The sequence below is a fragment of the Chrysemys picta genome, chromosome 5 (genome assembly GCF_011386835.1).
Source record: "Chrysemys picta bellii isolate R12L10 chromosome 5, ASM1138683v2, whole genome shotgun sequence".
Classification (NCBI taxonomy): domain Eukaryota; kingdom Metazoa; phylum Chordata; order Testudines; family Emydidae; genus Chrysemys; species Chrysemys picta.
In genome coordinates, this window is record NC_088795.1 from 90,674,598 (window position 1) to 90,693,518 (window position 18,921).

Here is an 18,921-nt window from a genome sequence, read left to right on the forward strand (position 1 = left end):
CATTGTTAAGAGCTCTTTTTGTTTAGAATATAAACAGGTTCAATTATCACTGGGATTCGTGGTCTGGTACCATACGATTTAAGTTCTTAGCCATTTTTGGCCTATTTAAAAAACAAACAAAAAAACACCACATTTTTATGAATTACACCTGTGCAATAGCTTGAACTTTCAGCTACTAGTTAAATTATACTGTCATATGTGCAAAAATGCACTGAGTTTCACAAGGTATGCTAATTCATTGTATAATTAAAAAAAAATCCTTACCCCATCTAACACCTGCAGCTCTCTAGATAACTTTTCTGCAAAGGCTTCAGCATTAGAAATGGCATATTCACAGCCTTCCATCATTATTTCAATGTCCTGTTCCTCTCTTGCATTTAACTCTTGATACTCATCCACAGCTTCTTCATCTCCTCCTGCTACACTCTGATTTTCTCCACTTGGAACAGATTCTTATGAGGGGAAGGTGGGGAAAGAAAGCCCACAATGAATTCATTTTTGTAATAAAAAAACAGGAAAAAGTGCTACCATTTTAAAGGGAGATAGATAATTCAACCTCCTTTAAACAAAAATAGATTAGACTAGACTAAAAGACAAGGCCACATCAAATAGAGGAAAGGAAACACACACAATACAAAAACAATACAATATAAAAACAAACAAGCATGCATGCGGGCTAAGCCCTATATTTACTTCAAAATCTTTTGTAGGGTTTTAGGGATAAGAGCCAAAGTTTAGTTCTTCACACCAAAGAAAGTTTGGAGAATTTCAGTAACACATCACAAGGGATTCCCAATTCATTCCTACCCAATTCCACAAGCAAGTCAAGAAAGCCTCATGGTCACTGCTACTGAAGACTGCTCATATATAGTTAGCAGATGCAGCCAGGCTTTTACCTATGTAGACTGCTAGAAGAAGCTCACCAAGTACAGATGATATCTCCACCTTAATACTAAAACAAATTGGAGGCCACTTATGAGTTCAAGAAGCAAGGGGACTCACTGTTACCCACGATGGAAAGTTAGATAAAGGGTAGTAATTGGCAAGATAGTTAATGTCAAGGGATTGTTTCTTTGGCAGGGCCACATCCTACTTTCACAATCATGAATAATAGGTCTCAAACCTCCCATACTGGCCTTTACCAGCCATTAAGTGTCAAGGTTCAGTTCACAGGTAGATGTAAACAATTCCCCCCAACACATCTCAGAGCTCACTAAGTAAAATCCAGTGGAGCCCACCAAGACAGCTGCCCTCCCACCACCCAAAATCAAGCCACTTATTTAGCATTTAGGAGCCCAACCTTAGGCACTCATTTTTGTAAATCTTTCTCTCTGCCTCTAAAATAAGCTAAGAGTAATTCATAGAAGAAAAAATTGTTCTATAAATAGAAACTGAATTCACTGAGTAAAAGTGAAGTTGATGTTCAACAGAAATTTTCCACAGGAACAGGAAACAATGAAGGAAATGAGGATTACACCTTAAGACACTGATTAAAAAAAATCCAGACAAATATTAGCTGAAATCTGCCACAGGTTTCAGTGTTCTTTTGCTGTCACAATAGTAAGCTTATGAAAACAGTTTGAAGAGAGTGATTAAAAAAACATAAAATACATTAATGTAGTCCCATACACCTTCTATCACACACCTGGAACTTGCTTTCTCTAGCAATTTGAAAAGATATTCAATGAATTATTTCAAGAGAACAAAACAACTTAATTACAAAAAAAATCATTACACAAAAGAATAAAGGAAAAGGTGTTACGCACCTTCTGCAACTTTAGGTAGTTCTGGAGAATAAAAAGGTGTGAAAAAAGCAGAGGAAAGGAAGCAAAGAATATTAGCTAGGCAGAGTATGAACATTGTGTGTGTGTTTTTTTAAATGGCAACAAGGCTGAATGTTACAACATCACAAGGTTTTGAAAAATTTGAGTTCAACATTAAAAAAGTAGGTTCTCAAGGAGTTTTTCACCTGTAAATACCCCTTGAGTCTAATTACTTGAATTCAAGTGTATCTACACAAGTCATTTTAATTGTTTAATACTAGCATATGACTTCTGCCATTTCTGATTAAATCAATCTATGAAGTGTCATTTCACTGCAATTTATACTAGATTCTAGTCATCTAAATGATTTAGCCTTTTACAGTTTTACTCATGTTATTATGATACAAAATAAGTTTATTCCTGTTAGTCTGATACATCAAAGACTGCTCAAAGACAATTGATTAGTCATTACATGCAATTAAATCCTACAAAGGCATTCCAAGATTTATATAAAAAAGAGTATCAGATTATCCTGGAATAATCCTAAACAAATGCAAAAAATGAAGTTTACACACATTTGTATAACATAGTAAGATTTATACAACTGCCCAAAGGGAAGTTAAATGCCAGAATGAACAGAGTTCTCCTCTTCTTAGACTTACTATATAGACCCTTACACATTAGCTTTATTGTGTTAGGGAGTTAGTGAATATTTTAATATTCACTAATTATTCTGTATCTCCAGCATACAGACTGTTTCATTTGTAGAAAATGTCTTGTTCTATTTGTTAGAATAGTGAACCTGCTTTCCCCCAAAACATAGCTTCAAATGAACAAGTATCTTTACCAATAGGGTGGTAAATTTGGATAGATATAGTTCTTAAGACCATTAATTGAATTAATTAGTTTTCCAAAACCAGACCTTGCATTTGCTTTTTATACACTTTAGTGAATATCTTTTACCAAGTTTAAAAAAAAAAAGGTTTGTTAAAAAAAAAAAAAAAAAAAAACCACCACCATTATTGAACGTTACCTTCCAAAAGCTGGGCACTAACATTTACGAAGTCAATTTTCTTTCTAAGATATCTCTGGTTCAGTTTCCAGATACATGAAATGAAAGTGTTCTTTTCTGCTGTGCTGCTGGCAACCCATTTGTACACTTTGTCGAAATGCAAGTCAAATTCCGGATTTTCCTGCAAAAGACAAGAGAAAACTCATCAGGCTCATCAGTTACAACTCGTTCTCTGAATAGTGGAATGACAGTTTCTAGTTTTTAAAAAAAGTGGTCTGATGGTAGGACAGATGGAAGCTTTACAGCTGTCAACCTTGTGTGGTGTGCTGAGATAGCAGGCATTCAAGTGTACTTTGATCAAGGAGAGGCTCAGAGACTTCAGGTAAATATTCCAAAACAGACTGTGTGGGTGGAAAGCATAATTCAGACCTTCAGGTAAAGAGATTACAGATTGGCATGAAGAACAAAACCATTTTCTTGAACTAGATCTGGTGACATTCTCATAAGATATGAAGACTCCTGTGACAGATCTTGGAGATTCATTTACTAGTACTATCTGCCCAAGGTGGTGCAATCAAAATGACCTAGGCCTTGTCTGTCTTAGGCTTGGTCTACACTACCCCCCCTAATTCGAACTAAGGTACGCAACTTCAGCTACGTGAATAACGTAGCTGAAGTTCGAAGTACCTTATTTCGAATTAGTTCAAACTTACCTTGGTCCACACTCGGCAGGCAGGCTCCCCCGTCGACTCCGCGGTACTCCTCTCGGCGAGCTGGAGTACCGCAGTCGACGGCGAGCACTTCCGGGTTCGACTTATCGCGTCCAGACTAGACGCGATAAGTCGAACCCAGAAGTTCGATTTCCAGCCGTCGAACTTGCCGGTAAGTGTAGCCAAGGCCTTATCTTTCTGACCACCAGAAGCAGCAATGGAACCAGCAGGAAAGCATACAGTTGATCCTTGCCCCAATACAATCGGAACGCATCCGTTACTGCATCTTGAGCAGAACTATGGAACAATTTTCTGCATTTTAGAGATTTGTAGTTGCACCCATCACTGTAGGATTTGAGTACTGGTGGATAGAGAAACAATCAGCTGCATCTATAAAAAAAATTGCAAACTGGGGTTTTACTTTTCCATGTAATAAGTCACTTACAGAAAGTAAACAATTTCAATTTTATTATTACATTTATCTTGTTGCACCCACCAATGAGAACACTGCCTTAGAATCATAGAATATCAGGGTTGGAAGGAACCTCAGGAGGTCAACTAGTCCACCCCCCTGTTCAAAGCAGGACCAATCCCCAACTAAATCATCCCAGTCAGGGCTTTGTCAAGCCTGACCTTAAAAACCTCTCAGGAAGGAGATTCCACCACCTCCCTAGGTCCAGTGCTTCACCACCCTCCGAGTGAAAAAGTTTTTCCTAATATCCAACCTAAAACTCCACCATTGCAACTTGAGACCATTGCTCCTTGTTCTGTCATCTGCTACCACCGAGAACAGTCTAGATCCATCCTCTTTGGAATCCCCTTTCAGGTAGTTGAAAGCAGCTATCTAATCCCCTCCCCCCATTCTTCTCTTCTGCAGACTAAATAATCCCAGTTCCCTCAGCCTCTCCTCATAAATCATGTGCTCCAGCCCCCTAATCATTTTTGTTGCCCTCCACTGGACTCTTTCCAATTTTTCCACATCTTTCTTGTAGTGTGGGGCCCAAAACTGGACACAGTACTCCACATGAGGCCTCACCAATGCCGAATAGAGGGGAATGATCACGTCCCTCGATCTGCTGGAAATGCTCCTACTTATACAGCCCCAAATTGGCAAGAAGGGCACACTGTTGACTCATATCCTGCTTCTCGTCCACTGTAACCCCTAGGTCCTTTTCTGCAGAACTGCTGCCTAGCCAGTCGGTACCTAGTCTGTAGCAGTGCATGGGATTCTCCTGTCCTAAGTGCAGGACTCTGCACTTGTTCTTGTTGAACCTCATCAGATTTCTTTTGGCCCAATCCTCTAATTTGTCTAGGTCCCTCTGTATCCTATCCCTACCCTCCAGCGTACCTACCACTCCTCCCAGTTTAGTGTCATCTGGAAACTTGCTGAGGGGGCAATCCACACCATCCTCCAGATCATTATTGAAGATATTGAACAAAACCTTACCACGGACCAACCCTTGGGGCACTCCGCTTGATATCGACTGCCAACTAGACATGGAGCCATTGATCACTACCCATTGAGCCCGATGATCTAGCCAGCTTTCTATCCACCTTATAGTCCATTCATCTAGCCCATACTTCTTTAAGTCTCTACTGTGGGAGACTGTATCAAAAGCTTTGCTAAAGTCAAGGAATGACATGTCCACTGCTTTCCCCTCACCCACAGAGCTAGTTATCTCATCATAGAAGGCAATTAGGTTAGTCAGGCATGACTTGCCCTTGGTGAATCCATGCTGACTGTTCCTGATCACTTTCCTCTCCTCTAAGTGCTTCAAAATTGATTCCTTGAGGACCTGCTCCATGATTTTTCCAGAGACTGAGGTGAAGCCTTGATTAAACTTGATTAAAAGCTTCCTTTCATTAGCCACTTGTATATCCAGCATCAACTGCACTGACCATAGACTATGGAGTTTAAATCAGGCTAAGGAATTTAGAATACCCACCTTTCCTCCAGTGAAAGTTTCATATCCTTTTAATGCTATACATTCTGTGCAAATTAGACTAGCATTTACCACAACATATTACTTGTATTGCTGCTAATGTTTCTCCTACAAGCAATTGGCACATGAAACTGGACATGATGGGAAATGAAATCTTCATTTATAGTGCTTCACAAAGCACTGTAAAAGAATCTCAGTTGCCTCATCAGTATGAGCTGCTAAGTGTGATGACTAATGATGCATTATAAAAAATGTGTGTACACACACAATTTTATGGGTGTTGTGCATTACAGATGATGTGCAATGTGAAAGGCAAGGGTCCTGTGGAAAAAAAATAGTGTGTGATCCTGTAATTAGAAGTATTATTATAATGCATTCCCACAAGGGAGCTGAATTAAAGGTGCACAGGCAATGTTAATTCTGGCTTTCCTTAACTTTTGGGTGCTTGACTTTGCAACCATAATTTTTTTTAATAGTTTTTATAAGCTATTTATAAATAGCTTATAAAGTATGACATACGTAGAGAAAACACATACATCAGAGACATATTAGGTTCCACTGAGTAAACGGCTCTGAAAGAAAAGCCTTGATAGAAACAATAGTTTTAGGGGAACTCTGACCCATAAGGAAGTTATTTCCCTAAATTAAATTTAGATTTTCTTTTTAATTGTACTTTTCTTAAAAGTTACAACCAACACATGTGTTAAACATATATTACAGGAGTAATAAAGTTAAGTGTATTCATCCTACTCTTGACGGAAATCTTCTACAAGCCAGTAAATCTAAATAACTTTTTGGATTATTCATATATAATACCAATAGGCAGAACATTAAAGGGAAGAAAGAATGAGTAATGTGTGGGCTGGTCTACATGACCACTTAAGTCGATGTAATTTACGTCACGAAGGGGTGTGAAAAAGACACCTCCCTGAGCGATGTAAGTTACATTGACTTAAGCGCTGTCCACACCGGCACTATGTTGGCAGGAGACATTCTCCCACCGTCATAGCTTCCGCCTCTTGCAGAGGTGGAGTAATTATGCCAATGGAAGAGCGTTCTCCCGTCAGCATAGTGCATCTTCACCAGATGCACTACAGCGGTGCAGCTGTGCTGATGTAGTGCTCTAGCATATACTTGCCATGTTTTGTCTCCACCACTCCCATCTCCAGTTACAAGTTCTGAGGTATGAAATACTTAATAGAAAGAATGAAAAGTTACCTTCTACAGAACAGAGATGAATTTCAGGCCAAAACCAAGTTACTGTTTTGGGCATGCACAATCTAGGATTTATGAAGAGGCAAAATATCTCGGGGTCATATACTTTTCAATAGATGGGTCAATGTTCTCATTTCTTGTGGATGGCTTATAAAAATGTATCCCATTACCATGTACACTATTTGTTTTAGACAGCTCTATCTAGGTTCTTATATATTGCTCATCACCATGGTTTCAAAGTGCCTTCTGGTACAAGCATTACTTAAAACCTAGCATGAATTATAAATCAGCAGTAATGCTTTCATTCTACAAAGGCAGTCCATTTCAAGGGGACCTGAATCTGGATAAAGATTTTATACAGTACTCAAATTGGGGGGAAAAGTAGTAGTTCTCTTACAAGTTCTTGCAAACAAGTCAAGCTCTACCTATCTGAGATGCCTCTGACAGACTATGTAGAATAGATACTGAGAATACTACTGATAGATATTGAGAATACTCTGCTGGCTCCTCAGGCTTAGCTCCCCCTCACTGGAGTTCAGATACAACCTTGGGCAAGCCAGATTAGGGTACAAGCAAAATAGACAGATGGCAGCCGTCCCAGCTTCCAACCCTCATGTGATGTTAGAATCTAAACTTTGCGTAGCTCACAATTAAGAAGTGAACTTGGACTCGACAGAGCTCTGAATGAAAAACTTTTAAAGTTTCTATACAGTTAGGGAGACACATTGTAAACATAGGTCACACAAACATGAATAAATACATACTTTAACAGCATCTTTGGCATCAACAACAGCAAGATCTCGAAGTGCCCACGCTGTCTGTCTTTTGTAGAAATCTCCCTTATCGGATTTCTTCACCTTGACCACATTTACTTGCACTGGACGTTCTGTTGTCACTGTGAAGTACAGAATTACTTTCAGCAATGAGCAGGGGCTATTTTAAACCAGTAGTAATGTCAACTTCTCATCTACATTTGAATCTATGATTCTGAACAGATTTTCCCCTTCAGATAGTGAGCTTAAAGTTTCTATCTGTTGTAAAGGGATCCCTCCAGACACAGGCTTCATTTTTTATCTCAGACACAGATATGTATCACTGCATAACTTCTAAAATCAGCTACAGTGCTATGTAGGCATTTTTTCCTCATTTGTTTTTTTATAGTAGCCCTAAAATGAAGTGATGAGTTTAAAGAGCAAAGCAGCAGCTATAATGTAAAACAGAACCAACGACTGACACAACCTAATTAAACTCCCCACAAAATATGGGCTTGATATAATATATTATTGTTATTATTCATTTGTATGATCATAGCACCTACGAGCCCCAGTTATGGACCAGGACCTCATTGCATTATGTGCTCTACAAACACAGATCAAAAAGATAGTCCCTGCCCTAAAGAGCTTACAACATTGATACAGTAACTCCCCACTTAAAGTCTCCCCGGTTAATGTTGTTTCGTTGCTGATCAGTTAGGAAACATGCACATTTAAAGTTGTGCAATGCTCCCTTATGACATTGTTTGGCAGCTGCCTGATTTGTCCACTGCTTGCAGGAAGAGCAGCCCGTTGCAGCTAGCTGGTGGGGATTTGGAACCAGGGAGGACCAGCAGCCCCAAATCAGCTCCCCTCTCTCCTAGGTTCCCTGTGCGGCAGCTGCCCAGTAGGCTACCAATTGCCGGCAGTTCAGCTGTCCCTCCCCCCACTGCCATGTGCTGCTCCTGCCCTCTGCCTTGGAGCTGCTCCCGGGAGCCTCCTGCTTATTGTACAGGGGGGAAAAGGTTTTTAAAATGTTTAAGAAGCTTCATTTAAAATTAAATTAAAATATAGAGTCCCCCGGATCAGTGGCCAGGACCCAGGCAGTGTGAGTGCCACTGAAAATCAGGTCGCATGCTGGCTTTGGCACACGTGCCATAGGTTGCCTACCCTGCTGTAGCCCAATCAATATCCACAGTTACATTATTGCATGATTGGGGTGGAGCACAGAGTTAATAAATAAATCAATCACTGGAGAATCAGGTTTGAATATAAAATTGCCCTCTCTGGTTAGGGTTATTATGGAGGAAGAGAGGTAAAATGGGGGTTTTTTGTTTGCAAGGGTTCTGAGTTAGGCCAAATTAACACTAATTTGCCAAAAGCCTCTACTGCTTGGAAAGCCTGCAACTAAACTCAGAAACAAAAGGACCAAAAGTACAAAGCACAAAAAGATAGCACTCACATTTCCCCAGAGCTACCTGCCCCAGCTTCTAATCAGTACACCCCAGCCTCTTTCCCTTCCCTTTGAAAGTAACCAACATTATTTAAGGTGTTGAGCTTAAACAGCTATGCTTCACTTAAATAATTCCCAGTCAGTAATGTTATTCTTACCTGTCTCTAAACCGCAGTGGGGAATTAAACCCTAAATCCTCAGGTCACTGGCTGGCTTGACAAGCCTTCCTTCTATGAGCATACCTGGAGCAGGGTCCAGCATGGCTTTAATAGTAAAGCTTTTTTTGTTAGGAAAACATGAGTAATTTATTTTCACTCTATACCATAACTGATTCCATCCATTTATAATAAATGGAAGTACATGTTCTCTATACAGGAAAGGAACAGGCTGAGACATGAAAAACAGTTGCCACTTAAAGAAATTAAGTATAGTAAAATGAAGAGTTATATTTAAAGTGAAAAATACTCAAAGACAATGAAAAGAAATACTTTGCTGTGTCTCTCAATCAACATACATACCTGTGGCACACAAAAAGCAGTTTCTCTTCTTTTTGCCTGCTTTGCACACATTCACAATGCTCAATAAACGTTCATCATTTGGAGTGAAAATATCTCTCTGTAAGGCATGCTTGATTGCAGTCATTTTATCTCAGCTGAAAAACAGGTTTAAAAAAAGTCATGCTGAGTACAATATAATGTTCAAGCACATTTATGAACTGGTTAAATACCGAAAAAACAGTTACCGGTATTTTCTTGATAGTAACTGTGGTTCAAGAGGTTGTCATCTACGTGGATCCCCTCTATGTATGCAAGCACCTCATGCATATATCAGAATCTTTGAACAGTGCTGCCCATTGAGCCCTGTCTGCACTGTGCATGTCCTTGTACTCCCACCTACCAAGGGCATAAAGGCAGAGCTGCCTCAACTGTCTCTCAGTTCCCTCACTAATTCAGAATCCCAGGTAAAAGGGGTGCCAAAAAAGTGGGGATGGAGGATGACTCATTAGATCCATATGAATGAAAAGATCTCAAAGAACTGTAGCCATTATTAAAGGTCAGTAACCATTCTCTCTTCTTCAAGTATTTATCATGAAAGTAATAAACAGTGTCCCCATTTGAAAGGTGGGATTGAAGATTCCTAACTACTACTAAACAGTGATTGTAAATATACCCCTGCCATATATGGGATCTGATCTTACAGCCAGGTCAAGGGCATAGGATTTAACAAAAGGGGATTACTCCACAGAGCAGTCTTGCTGATCTCAGATATGGGGAATATTTCTAAAGCATGCAGAGGAGGCAGCCTCTGTTCTTTGATTGCTGCTACACCTCTTCCTACAAACACATGATTAAAATACACCGGGTAATCCATTTAGGTATTCTCTTGGAAAAAATAGCCTGCCCCTTTGAAATGCTACTTATGGCAGCAAAAAGTCTGTCTAAAGGGCTTTGTTCTATCAAAACATAACAAGGCTCTTGAAACTTCCAAGGTGTGGAGAGTTGTTTTTTCCCGTGGAGAAGAATGAGATTTTGGAAAGAAAGAGAGATTAATAGATTATTCCTAAAATTGTGTCAGATTTGGGATGAGGTCTCAACACCACCTTATCTCTGTGGATAATTGGGTGAGGGTTAGTGATGACAGTTTGTTAGTTTGCTGAGCCTTCTAGCTGATGTAATAGCAACAAAGAGGCCATCCTGAGAATAAAGTCAAGTAGAGAATTGAGAGAGAGGTTCAAAGAGGGGCTCCATGAGTTTGTAAGGAAAATAAAGTAACCCCTTTAAAAATCTGGATACAATAGAGAGAAAACTGACTTTGTCTGAATCAGCTATGCGTGGGGTGGGCATGCCAAATTCACTGCAAGGTATACCTTAATGGAATTAAATGCAAAATATAATCAAGGATTATAGATATAGAGACCTTCAACGGGTCACGGTTGCACTGAGCTGCCCAAACTGAAAAATCTTTTCTATTTAGAGGAATAAGTTTTCCTCACTGAGAGCTTCCTGCTTTGCAGTAGGATTTCTTGAATTTGTAGCAAACTGTCAGTATCATTCAACCAGCCAACATCCAGTCTGTCAGATGTAACAATTTTGGTTCTGTGTGAAGTATCTGACCTTGGGTCTGAGATACTAGTCTGGAGGTGCTATTAGAGGCTAAATAGACATCCTAAGGAGAACTGGTAACCAGAATTATCTTAACCAATATGGAGCTATCAGAATCAGCATGGCTGCATCCTCTCTGATTTGCCATACCGGCCTGGGTTTCAGGGCAAAGAGCAGAAATCCAAACAAAACCTTGATGCCATGGTACAAAGAAGGATCCTGGGCTCATGTCTCCCTTCGATAAGCTTAGACAGTGCATATTCTCTTCTGTGGCAAACAGGCATATAATGGGATTCCCCCACTGGTGAAATATTGATATGATGGTGGAGCTCTTCAGAGACCACATGTGGTTGGTAACAGATTGCTAGATAGTTGCTGACACCTGGAAGATGCAGAGCAGCTAAGGATTATCCCATTTTGTCAGTACCAGATTCATAATTCGATTGCCTCCTGGCAAAGAAGTGATCAATAGGCAACACCTTGATTTTTAACACATCTATAATGTATTACATAGTCTGAAACCCTGCATGGTGAAATTCTTTGGAATTGGTAGGAATGCTATGCAAGTCTGATTGCTCATAATTGTAGATGATTTATATATTTATTCATGTCCTTTTGGGACCAAATTCATTGTATCTAAAAGTGGCCCACCTGTGTGCCCCAACCTGTTCCTGATGCATCTGTGATCAATGTTTTTGTAGATCGTCAATTCCCTTTAAGGAATTATGTTTGTTTTATCGATTGTTCGAAAAGGTACAACTTCAATCGAGTATCACTGGATTTTCTTCTCCTGGTCCAAAGAGAACGGCACACCGAGCAGTGGTGTGACACCGGGCTCTCACCAAGACAAAAACAGCGGCAGCTATGGCAGCATGTAAGCAGACCGAGTTTGTTCAGCATGGGCATAGTTTGAAGTCCAAGGGCTTTGAATATCCCAGTTTAGGCTTGAAGTACTGGCAGAAAGAATGAGGCAAAAATAGATTTTTAAAAATATCTTTTTTGGGGAGGAGAGGGGGGAATAAAATAAAATTAAAAAGGGAAGTTGTTGGTAATTAACACTAGCTAACTAGAAGAGAGAATTCTGCTAAGGGGTAGTGGGGTGGTTACTGCTTGTTCCATCTTGCTGCCACAGGTGATACATGGAACTGAGGGAAGGTTTCAGCCACTCTGCCCTCTATGCCCTTGGATGATGGGGCATGAGGGCATAAATAGTGCAGGCCTGGCTCATACCCCTTTTCAAAAATTCCAATGTTGCGCACATGAGGTGCATGCACACTTAGATTAGGATCCACACAGATACCTACTCAAAGAGCAGACATTTTATTTGCTGTCTAATTCTCCTGAATTAGGAAAGGACACTAAAAAGCAACAGAGGGTCCTATGGCACCTTTAAGACTAACTTCTGTTAGTCTTAAAGGTGCCACAGGACCCTCTGTTGCTTTTTACAGATTCAGACTAACACGGCTACCCCTCTGTTACTTGAAACGACACTAGTTTCCCAGTGACTAGAGAAACCAGATATACCGATTTGAAACAACTTTTAATGGTTCGACTCACTTTTGTCTGTCTTCATGGTAATGTGACAGGGAGCATATGGGTGAGTAGGAGAAGAATTATGATAACTTTTCTTTCTTTATATATACATATAAAAAGAAATTAATGAAAAGCAAACTTGTTTGCAGCAGTAAGATGTTTAACAGTACAGAATGACTCTCTCTCTCTCTCTCTCTCTATATATATATATATATGAATGAGAGAGAGAGAGAGAGAGTGTCATTCTGTACTGTTAAACATCTTACTGCTGCAAACAAGTTTGCTTTTCATTAATTTCTTTTTTTTTAAACCACACACAAATACTAATAGCTTTTATTGTTGAATGTTCAATGAGAACAGCATATTGCTTTTGTTGGTGATGCCACTAGACAATTGAGCAGTGTATTAAAAGAAAAACAGTATTTTTACTTCCAGTGCTTATGGGCTTTGACCCAGAATTCAAATGATCCAGAAATAGATAGATATTCTTTCAAATAGCTCAGAGTCTTTGAACAGGTCCAAACAAACAGCTCAGTGGTTTGAGCATTGGCCTGCTAACCCCAGGGTTGTGAGTTCAATCCTTGAGGGGGCCATTTAGGGAACCGGGATAAAAATCTGTCTGGGGATTGGTCCTGCTTTGAGCAGGGGGTTGGACTAGATGACTTCCTGAGGTCCCTTCCAATCCTGAGATTCTAAGATCTCATATCAAACAGGATGTTGCTTTTGGACCTCAGCAAGAGTTTAAGTTGGTGCCTAATGCCAAGATGAAAGTAATCTTCATTATAGTCCCAGCCACTGCCTTCACTCTAAAATTCAGCCTGCACTCAGTTACCACATTTATGCAGTGAACCTTAATATTATGTGATGTTGATCGAGGTCAATTAAATACTGGATATCTTCATGGTACTGCAAGATTGTGAGTTCCCCTTCAAGAATAAAATATCCCATCAGATACTTTGTGAAACACCTAAAAACAAATTCCTGCATTTAGAGAGAATTTGAAAAACTTTATCTATTGTGCCTGAGAAGAGGAGTTGTGAACCACTTTCTTCAATTCAGAATTTTAGGCAATCTTTTAGATATGCTAGGTCCAGACCATTAAATGCCTTGAAGATTGAGTGCCTGGAACCTGACTCAGTATTCTATGGGAAGCCAGTGTAGACAGCCGAGTAAAGATAGGATATTCATTCTACTTGACCTCTCTGTAATTTTTGATGCAGTTCACTATAAAATGTGGTTAACCCAACAGACCTAAAGAAGACAATGCAGCACCGCAATGTAGACAATGTTACCTCTCTTTACATCCCTCCCCTGGCTCCCCCTCCTCTAGCATATCAAACAAACAGCACATTTGTACTTTCAATCCCCTTCACAATCAATCCTACCCTGTCCTTCATTTGCTATCAATGCTCACCTCCAATTGGCCCATGATGCCAGCCTCCATAACTCACTTGTTAAGTTTTCATAAAAGCACCTTTGTGCTTTCTCGCATAACTCCCCCTCGTGCTTGGGAAGAGCTCACCATAAACATTCAAAAAGCTACCCCATTATCCTCCTTCAAATCCCTCCTCAGAACTCTCCCTTGCTGTGATGCCTACAAAAAAACAAAACAAAAAACGAACAACCTTTGACTACAGGGTGCTTGTGTGCTGTAACTATAGCTTATGACCAATATTGTCTCATAAGAACATAAGAATGGCCATACTGGGTCAGACCAAAGGTCCATCCAGCCCACTAACCTGTCTACCGACAGCGACCAATGCCAGGTGTTCCAGAGGGAGTGAAACTAACAGGTAATGATCAAGTGATCTCTCTCCTGCCATCCATCCCCACCCTCTGACAAACACTGTCTCCTTGTACTCCATCTGTCTGCATTCATATGTTGTCTCTTGTCTTGTATTTAGACTGTAAGCTCCTTGGGCCAAGGATTGTCTTTTTGTACTGTGTTTGTACAGCACCTAGCACAATGGGGTCCTCGTCCATGACTCAGGCTCATAGGCACTACAGTGATAAATGTCAATAATAATCATCATTCCTCTCTAAAGGCACGTAGCGTAGCAATCAGCAACTGTTTCTCTTCCATAATCATCTTGCCTAAAGAGTCTTCCTAGGAACAGCCCTCCTTCAATATGTATGTGAGATCACATCAATGTCTAGTGAGATGCTATAGACTCCACTGCCAACACCACCCAGATTAAATCCAGCTATACATCATCATTTTCCTCAGATGCAACCAATGCTACCAGAAGGATGCCTACACATGCTCCTAAATAAAAGATGACAAACTCAACTCAAGCAAAACCAAAGTAACACTGATCAGAAAAGGGGAACTGCTTTGAAGGAACAACTGAGACATCTTCCCCTTCTCCTGATGCCTGCCCCTGCTTTCTTCACTTCAAAGTGGTGCAAAATCTTGAGTCCTGCTAGACTCTTCACTAGACCTAGATGCCCAGTGGCAAAATAATCCACCTTCATCAAGCTAAGAAATTGGAGCCTTTCCTTCTGGACAAGGATTTGACCACAAAAATCCACAAGTTTATCACTTCCAGAATGATTACTCCTGGGGGAATTCTGCATCGCTGCGTGTGTGCAGAATTCATGTCCCCCATAGATTTCTTTACTTCTCTGCAGAAAAATGACTTCTGATGGGGAAGCAAAGGGAAGCCTCGAGAGCGGTCATGTGCCCCTCCCCAGCAGCACAGGCAGGTCAGTTTGGGCGTCTGGACAAGCCAGTTGAGACATAAATCATCGCCAGGGAGAGGGGCTGGGCAGTCTTGTGTGTGACAGAGAAAGACACACTGTCCCTCTCATGCACACTCGTCATGGAGGGGCAGGGCTTTGGGTTGTTTTTGAGGAGGTAGGCGTGGGGCAGTCTCTGTCCCCTCAGGCAGAGCAGAATGTTAGCAGTCTCCCTGCTTAGTGAATTGTTCTTAGTGAACTGTTCCCGTTGTCTTTGTGAAACCCCCCAGGAGTATAAAACAGGTGTAAAAGTTTCAAGGCTCCTTTACATTGCCAGAATGGGGTAAAGGAGTCGTATTTTAAAGGACAGTATGGCTTATAAATGCTTATGGTACTTCAGTGATTAGAACTGGTCTAAATTTTTGGACTGAAAACATTTCCTATCAAAACATGTTCCATGAACTGTTTGCTACTGACTTTTCTGGAGATAGTCCGTAGCCAATATAAATTATGAGTTTGACTCCCCAGCCCTCACTTGCTCTTCAGTTGCCTATGATGTAACACTGAGCATATGGCTGCATATATTTGTTGACTAATAACTAGAAATAAAGGGTCAAGCCTAGCTACATTACTATTAGACAAAGGAAGTTTGGGGATTTCCTCCAATGCTCTCCATTCCCATTCTCCATCCACTGTATTTTAATTTAAATAAATTACCAAAATAATTGAAACCAGCATGATTATATTATGTTATTTTGACAAGTAAAATATGCAGAATTTTTAATTTTTTGAAGCAGAATTTCCCCAGGAGTAAATTATTAATGCCACTTTGTGGCTACATTTACACTATTGGGGGGGGAATCGATTTCAGATACGCAAATTCAGCTACGGGAATAGCGTAGCTGAATTCGACATAGCTGATCCGACTTACCCTGCTGTGAGAACGGCGGCAAATCGACCGCCGCAGCTCCCCCATCGACGGCGCTTACTCCTACCTGGGCTGGTGGAGTACGCACGTCGATTCAGGGATCGATTATCGCGTCCCAACGAGATGCGATAAATCGATCCCCGGAAGATCTATTTTCTACCGCCGATCCGGATGGGTAGTGAAGACCAGCCCTGTATCTGGGGCTAGAAGTGGAAGTAACAGACTCTCCAACTTGTGCAGAATGTTGCAGCCTCTCTCTTCAGTCAGATTGGCCAATGGTAAGCACATAAACTCTGTGCACCAATCTTTCCACAGTCTTTACAGTCCACCTTCTATTACAAGTTCAAGGCCTTGGTCCCAATCTTCAAAGTAGTCAGTGGGCCAGGAGGACCAGCTACATCAGAGATCTCATCTCCATATATGTACCAACAAGACAGCTGTGCTCTTTTGAGACAGTGCATCTGACAAAGCCTAAAATGAAGTATGAGAGAACTGGAGATAAAGCATTTTTGGCTCAGTAACAAGCTTTGAGAGGAGCTAGGAATATAGCACTGGAAGGGACCTCCCTCCCAGGTCACGGAATCTAGTCCTCTGCTATCACAGGCAACCCCATCATATACTCCCATTCATAAATTTATCAAGCTCCATCTTAAAACTAGTTAGGCTGTTTGCCCCCATTACTCCTATTGGGAGGCTGTTCCAGAACCTCACTCCTCTGATGGTTAGAAACCTTATTCTACTTTCCAAACTAAATTTATTCATGGCCAGTTTATACCTGTATGTCCTTGCTCCATCATTGTCCCTTAGCTTAAAAGGCTCTTCTCCTACCTTATGTCTCCCCGGATATATTTAAACAGAACAGTCATATCCCCACTCAGCCTTCATTTTGCTACATTAAATAAGCCAAGTTTTTTTAATCTCCTCTCATAAGATTCCTCTGAAACTGAGACCAATCCAGAGTCTGATAAAGCCTTCCTAAAATAACTGGAACAGTTTCCATTGAGAGCCTCCTATGATGAACAGAGGAAGAGCAGATGACTACATGAAGACACATAGGACATCACTTCACAGATCTAATTTACCTGAGAAGCACTTAGATATCACAACAACGAAAGCTACAAGGAAAACCTTCAATAAGCAAAGTGAGTGTCAGGCAAGTCTATTTACTGAGCCCTGACAGTATGCACACAATAGAAGAGACAGTCCCTGCCCTGAGAAAGTTACTAATAGCCTATTTAACTGGAATGCCTTCCCAGGAACAAGGAATGTCTTCTGTGATATATGCAGAAGAGTGTATGACATGTATAATTAACAGCCTGTTCCTGGCTTTTAACTTATGCCCTACCATGACAACTACCTATGCTGAACTCCCATAGTGAATGTCCTGTACCTGGCACTGAGCAGGCAGCAGGAGCGGCCTCTGCCCTATCCCAGCGCAGACCGAGTCCTCTCACGAGACTGCAACATGAGTAGTAACGTCCTGCCTCCCGTTAACTGGGAAATTCACGCAGAGAAACACGGACAATAGTAAATCCAGTCCACTTAAGATAGACATTAAGCCACGTCAGGTACGCTGCGGCCCCCGGGCCCCGCTGGCTTTTACCACCGTTTCCTTACATATTTTTCCTTGTTGGTGTGGAAGGTGCGAGGCGGACCGCGCAGCGCGCTGTCAGACTGGCCCGACGGGGACCGCGGCCCTCGACCCCCGTTCAGTGCCAGGGGACACCTGTAACAGCAGCCCCGGCCTCTGCTCACGGGGCCCGGCCGGAGTCAGTGCCTGTCACCGCCGTACCGGCCCGAGGCGGGGGGACTAAACGCCGCTGATGGCCGGGCCTGGAGCCTGGCGGTCAGGGAGAGGGGAGCCATGGCGGGGTCACTACACAGCGCGCCGGGGCCGCCCCTCCGGACCAGAGAGCCAGGCGCGGCGACGCCGCCGGGACTGGGACCGGGCACCACACACGGGGCGGGGGCTGCTCGGACCTAGAGCCGCAGGGGGCGGCGCTGCCCGGTCTCTGTGCAGAGCGGGGTTACCGGAGCCAACTCCCCCTTACCGCGGGGCCCGGGCAGGTGGGCGCAAAGGCTGGGGCGTGTCTCCTCCTTAGGGCGCAGCGGCTCCGCCTCCGGCCCATCTAACTCCGCAGCCACCGCTGCCGCGCAACAGTGAACCGCAGCGGCTTCCTCTTCCTGTCACGTGACTGGGGCGGCCCAGAAACACCGCAGTCAACTGCGGGGACGCTCGCTAGACAGAGCGACCCCTCTCGGCGGGCGGGAGCAACAGCCCGGTCACGACTGTCCTCGCAGCGCTCGGCAAGGGAATGGGGAGGGCGATGGGGCGAGCCAATAGGAGCCCAGGCAGGCGGCAGAGGGCGTGGCTCCTGTTGGGTCACCTGGTCAGAGAGTGGAGTGAAGGGGGAGGGGAGGCACAGCTGATCTGGGACTGTGGGAGGTAGCGTGGGGCAGGGGGTGAAGTCCTGAGTGGGGAGGAGGAACTAAACTGGGGCAACAGGGTCATTTGTCCTGAGCCAGGCCCCAGTCAGCAGCACCATTGCTTTTTACAGTATTTACATTTTAAAAATTAACTTTCTAGTCCCTTTGTTGACTAGAAGTCCTTTGGCAGGTGATACTGGAGTGCCTGCCATCTCCTGAGCCTGCAGGCAGCCTGACAACACCATCACCCTAAGAAGGGAGAACTGCCCCCTTCATCTCACTGGCGGGTTAACTCTGAGTCAAAACGGCAAGTGAAATATTATTAACAAAAGTAATTTTCCCTCTGTTGATATTCACCCCTTCTTGTCAACTGTTGAGAATAGGCCACTTCCACTTCAATTGAA

General features: G+C 42.3%; 1 protein-coding gene across 17 annotated transcripts in view; it reads right to left on the reverse strand.

The window, feature by feature from the left end:
• EXOC1 (exocyst complex component 1) overlaps positions 1-18,407 on the reverse strand; it is a 60,585-nt gene extending 42,178 nt beyond the window's left edge. For 4 of the 17 annotated variants that reach the window (XM_005299123.5, XM_005299121.5, XM_065596875.1 and 1 more), the window contains exons 1-5: positions 18,142-18,407; positions 9,367-9,500; positions 7,408-7,538; positions 2,797-2,956; positions 265-452 (exon numbers count right to left, since the gene is read on the reverse strand). In XM_005299123.5, coding sequence (XP_005299180.1) covers positions 265-452; positions 2,797-2,956; positions 7,408-7,538; positions 9,367-9,490 — 603 coding nt within the window. In that variant the 5' untranslated portion in view covers positions 9,491-9,500; positions 18,142-18,407. Of the gene's footprint in view, positions 1-264; positions 453-1,766; positions 1,788-2,796; positions 3,375-3,674; positions 3,876-7,407; positions 7,539-9,366; positions 9,501-11,601; positions 11,904-17,480; positions 17,585-17,707 lie in introns of those variants that run through there. The other 13 variants (XM_065596874.1, XM_065596872.1, XM_005299120.5 and 10 more) reach the window with 10 other exon arrangements.
• Between the last annotated feature and the right edge of the window lie 514 nt (positions 18,408-18,921).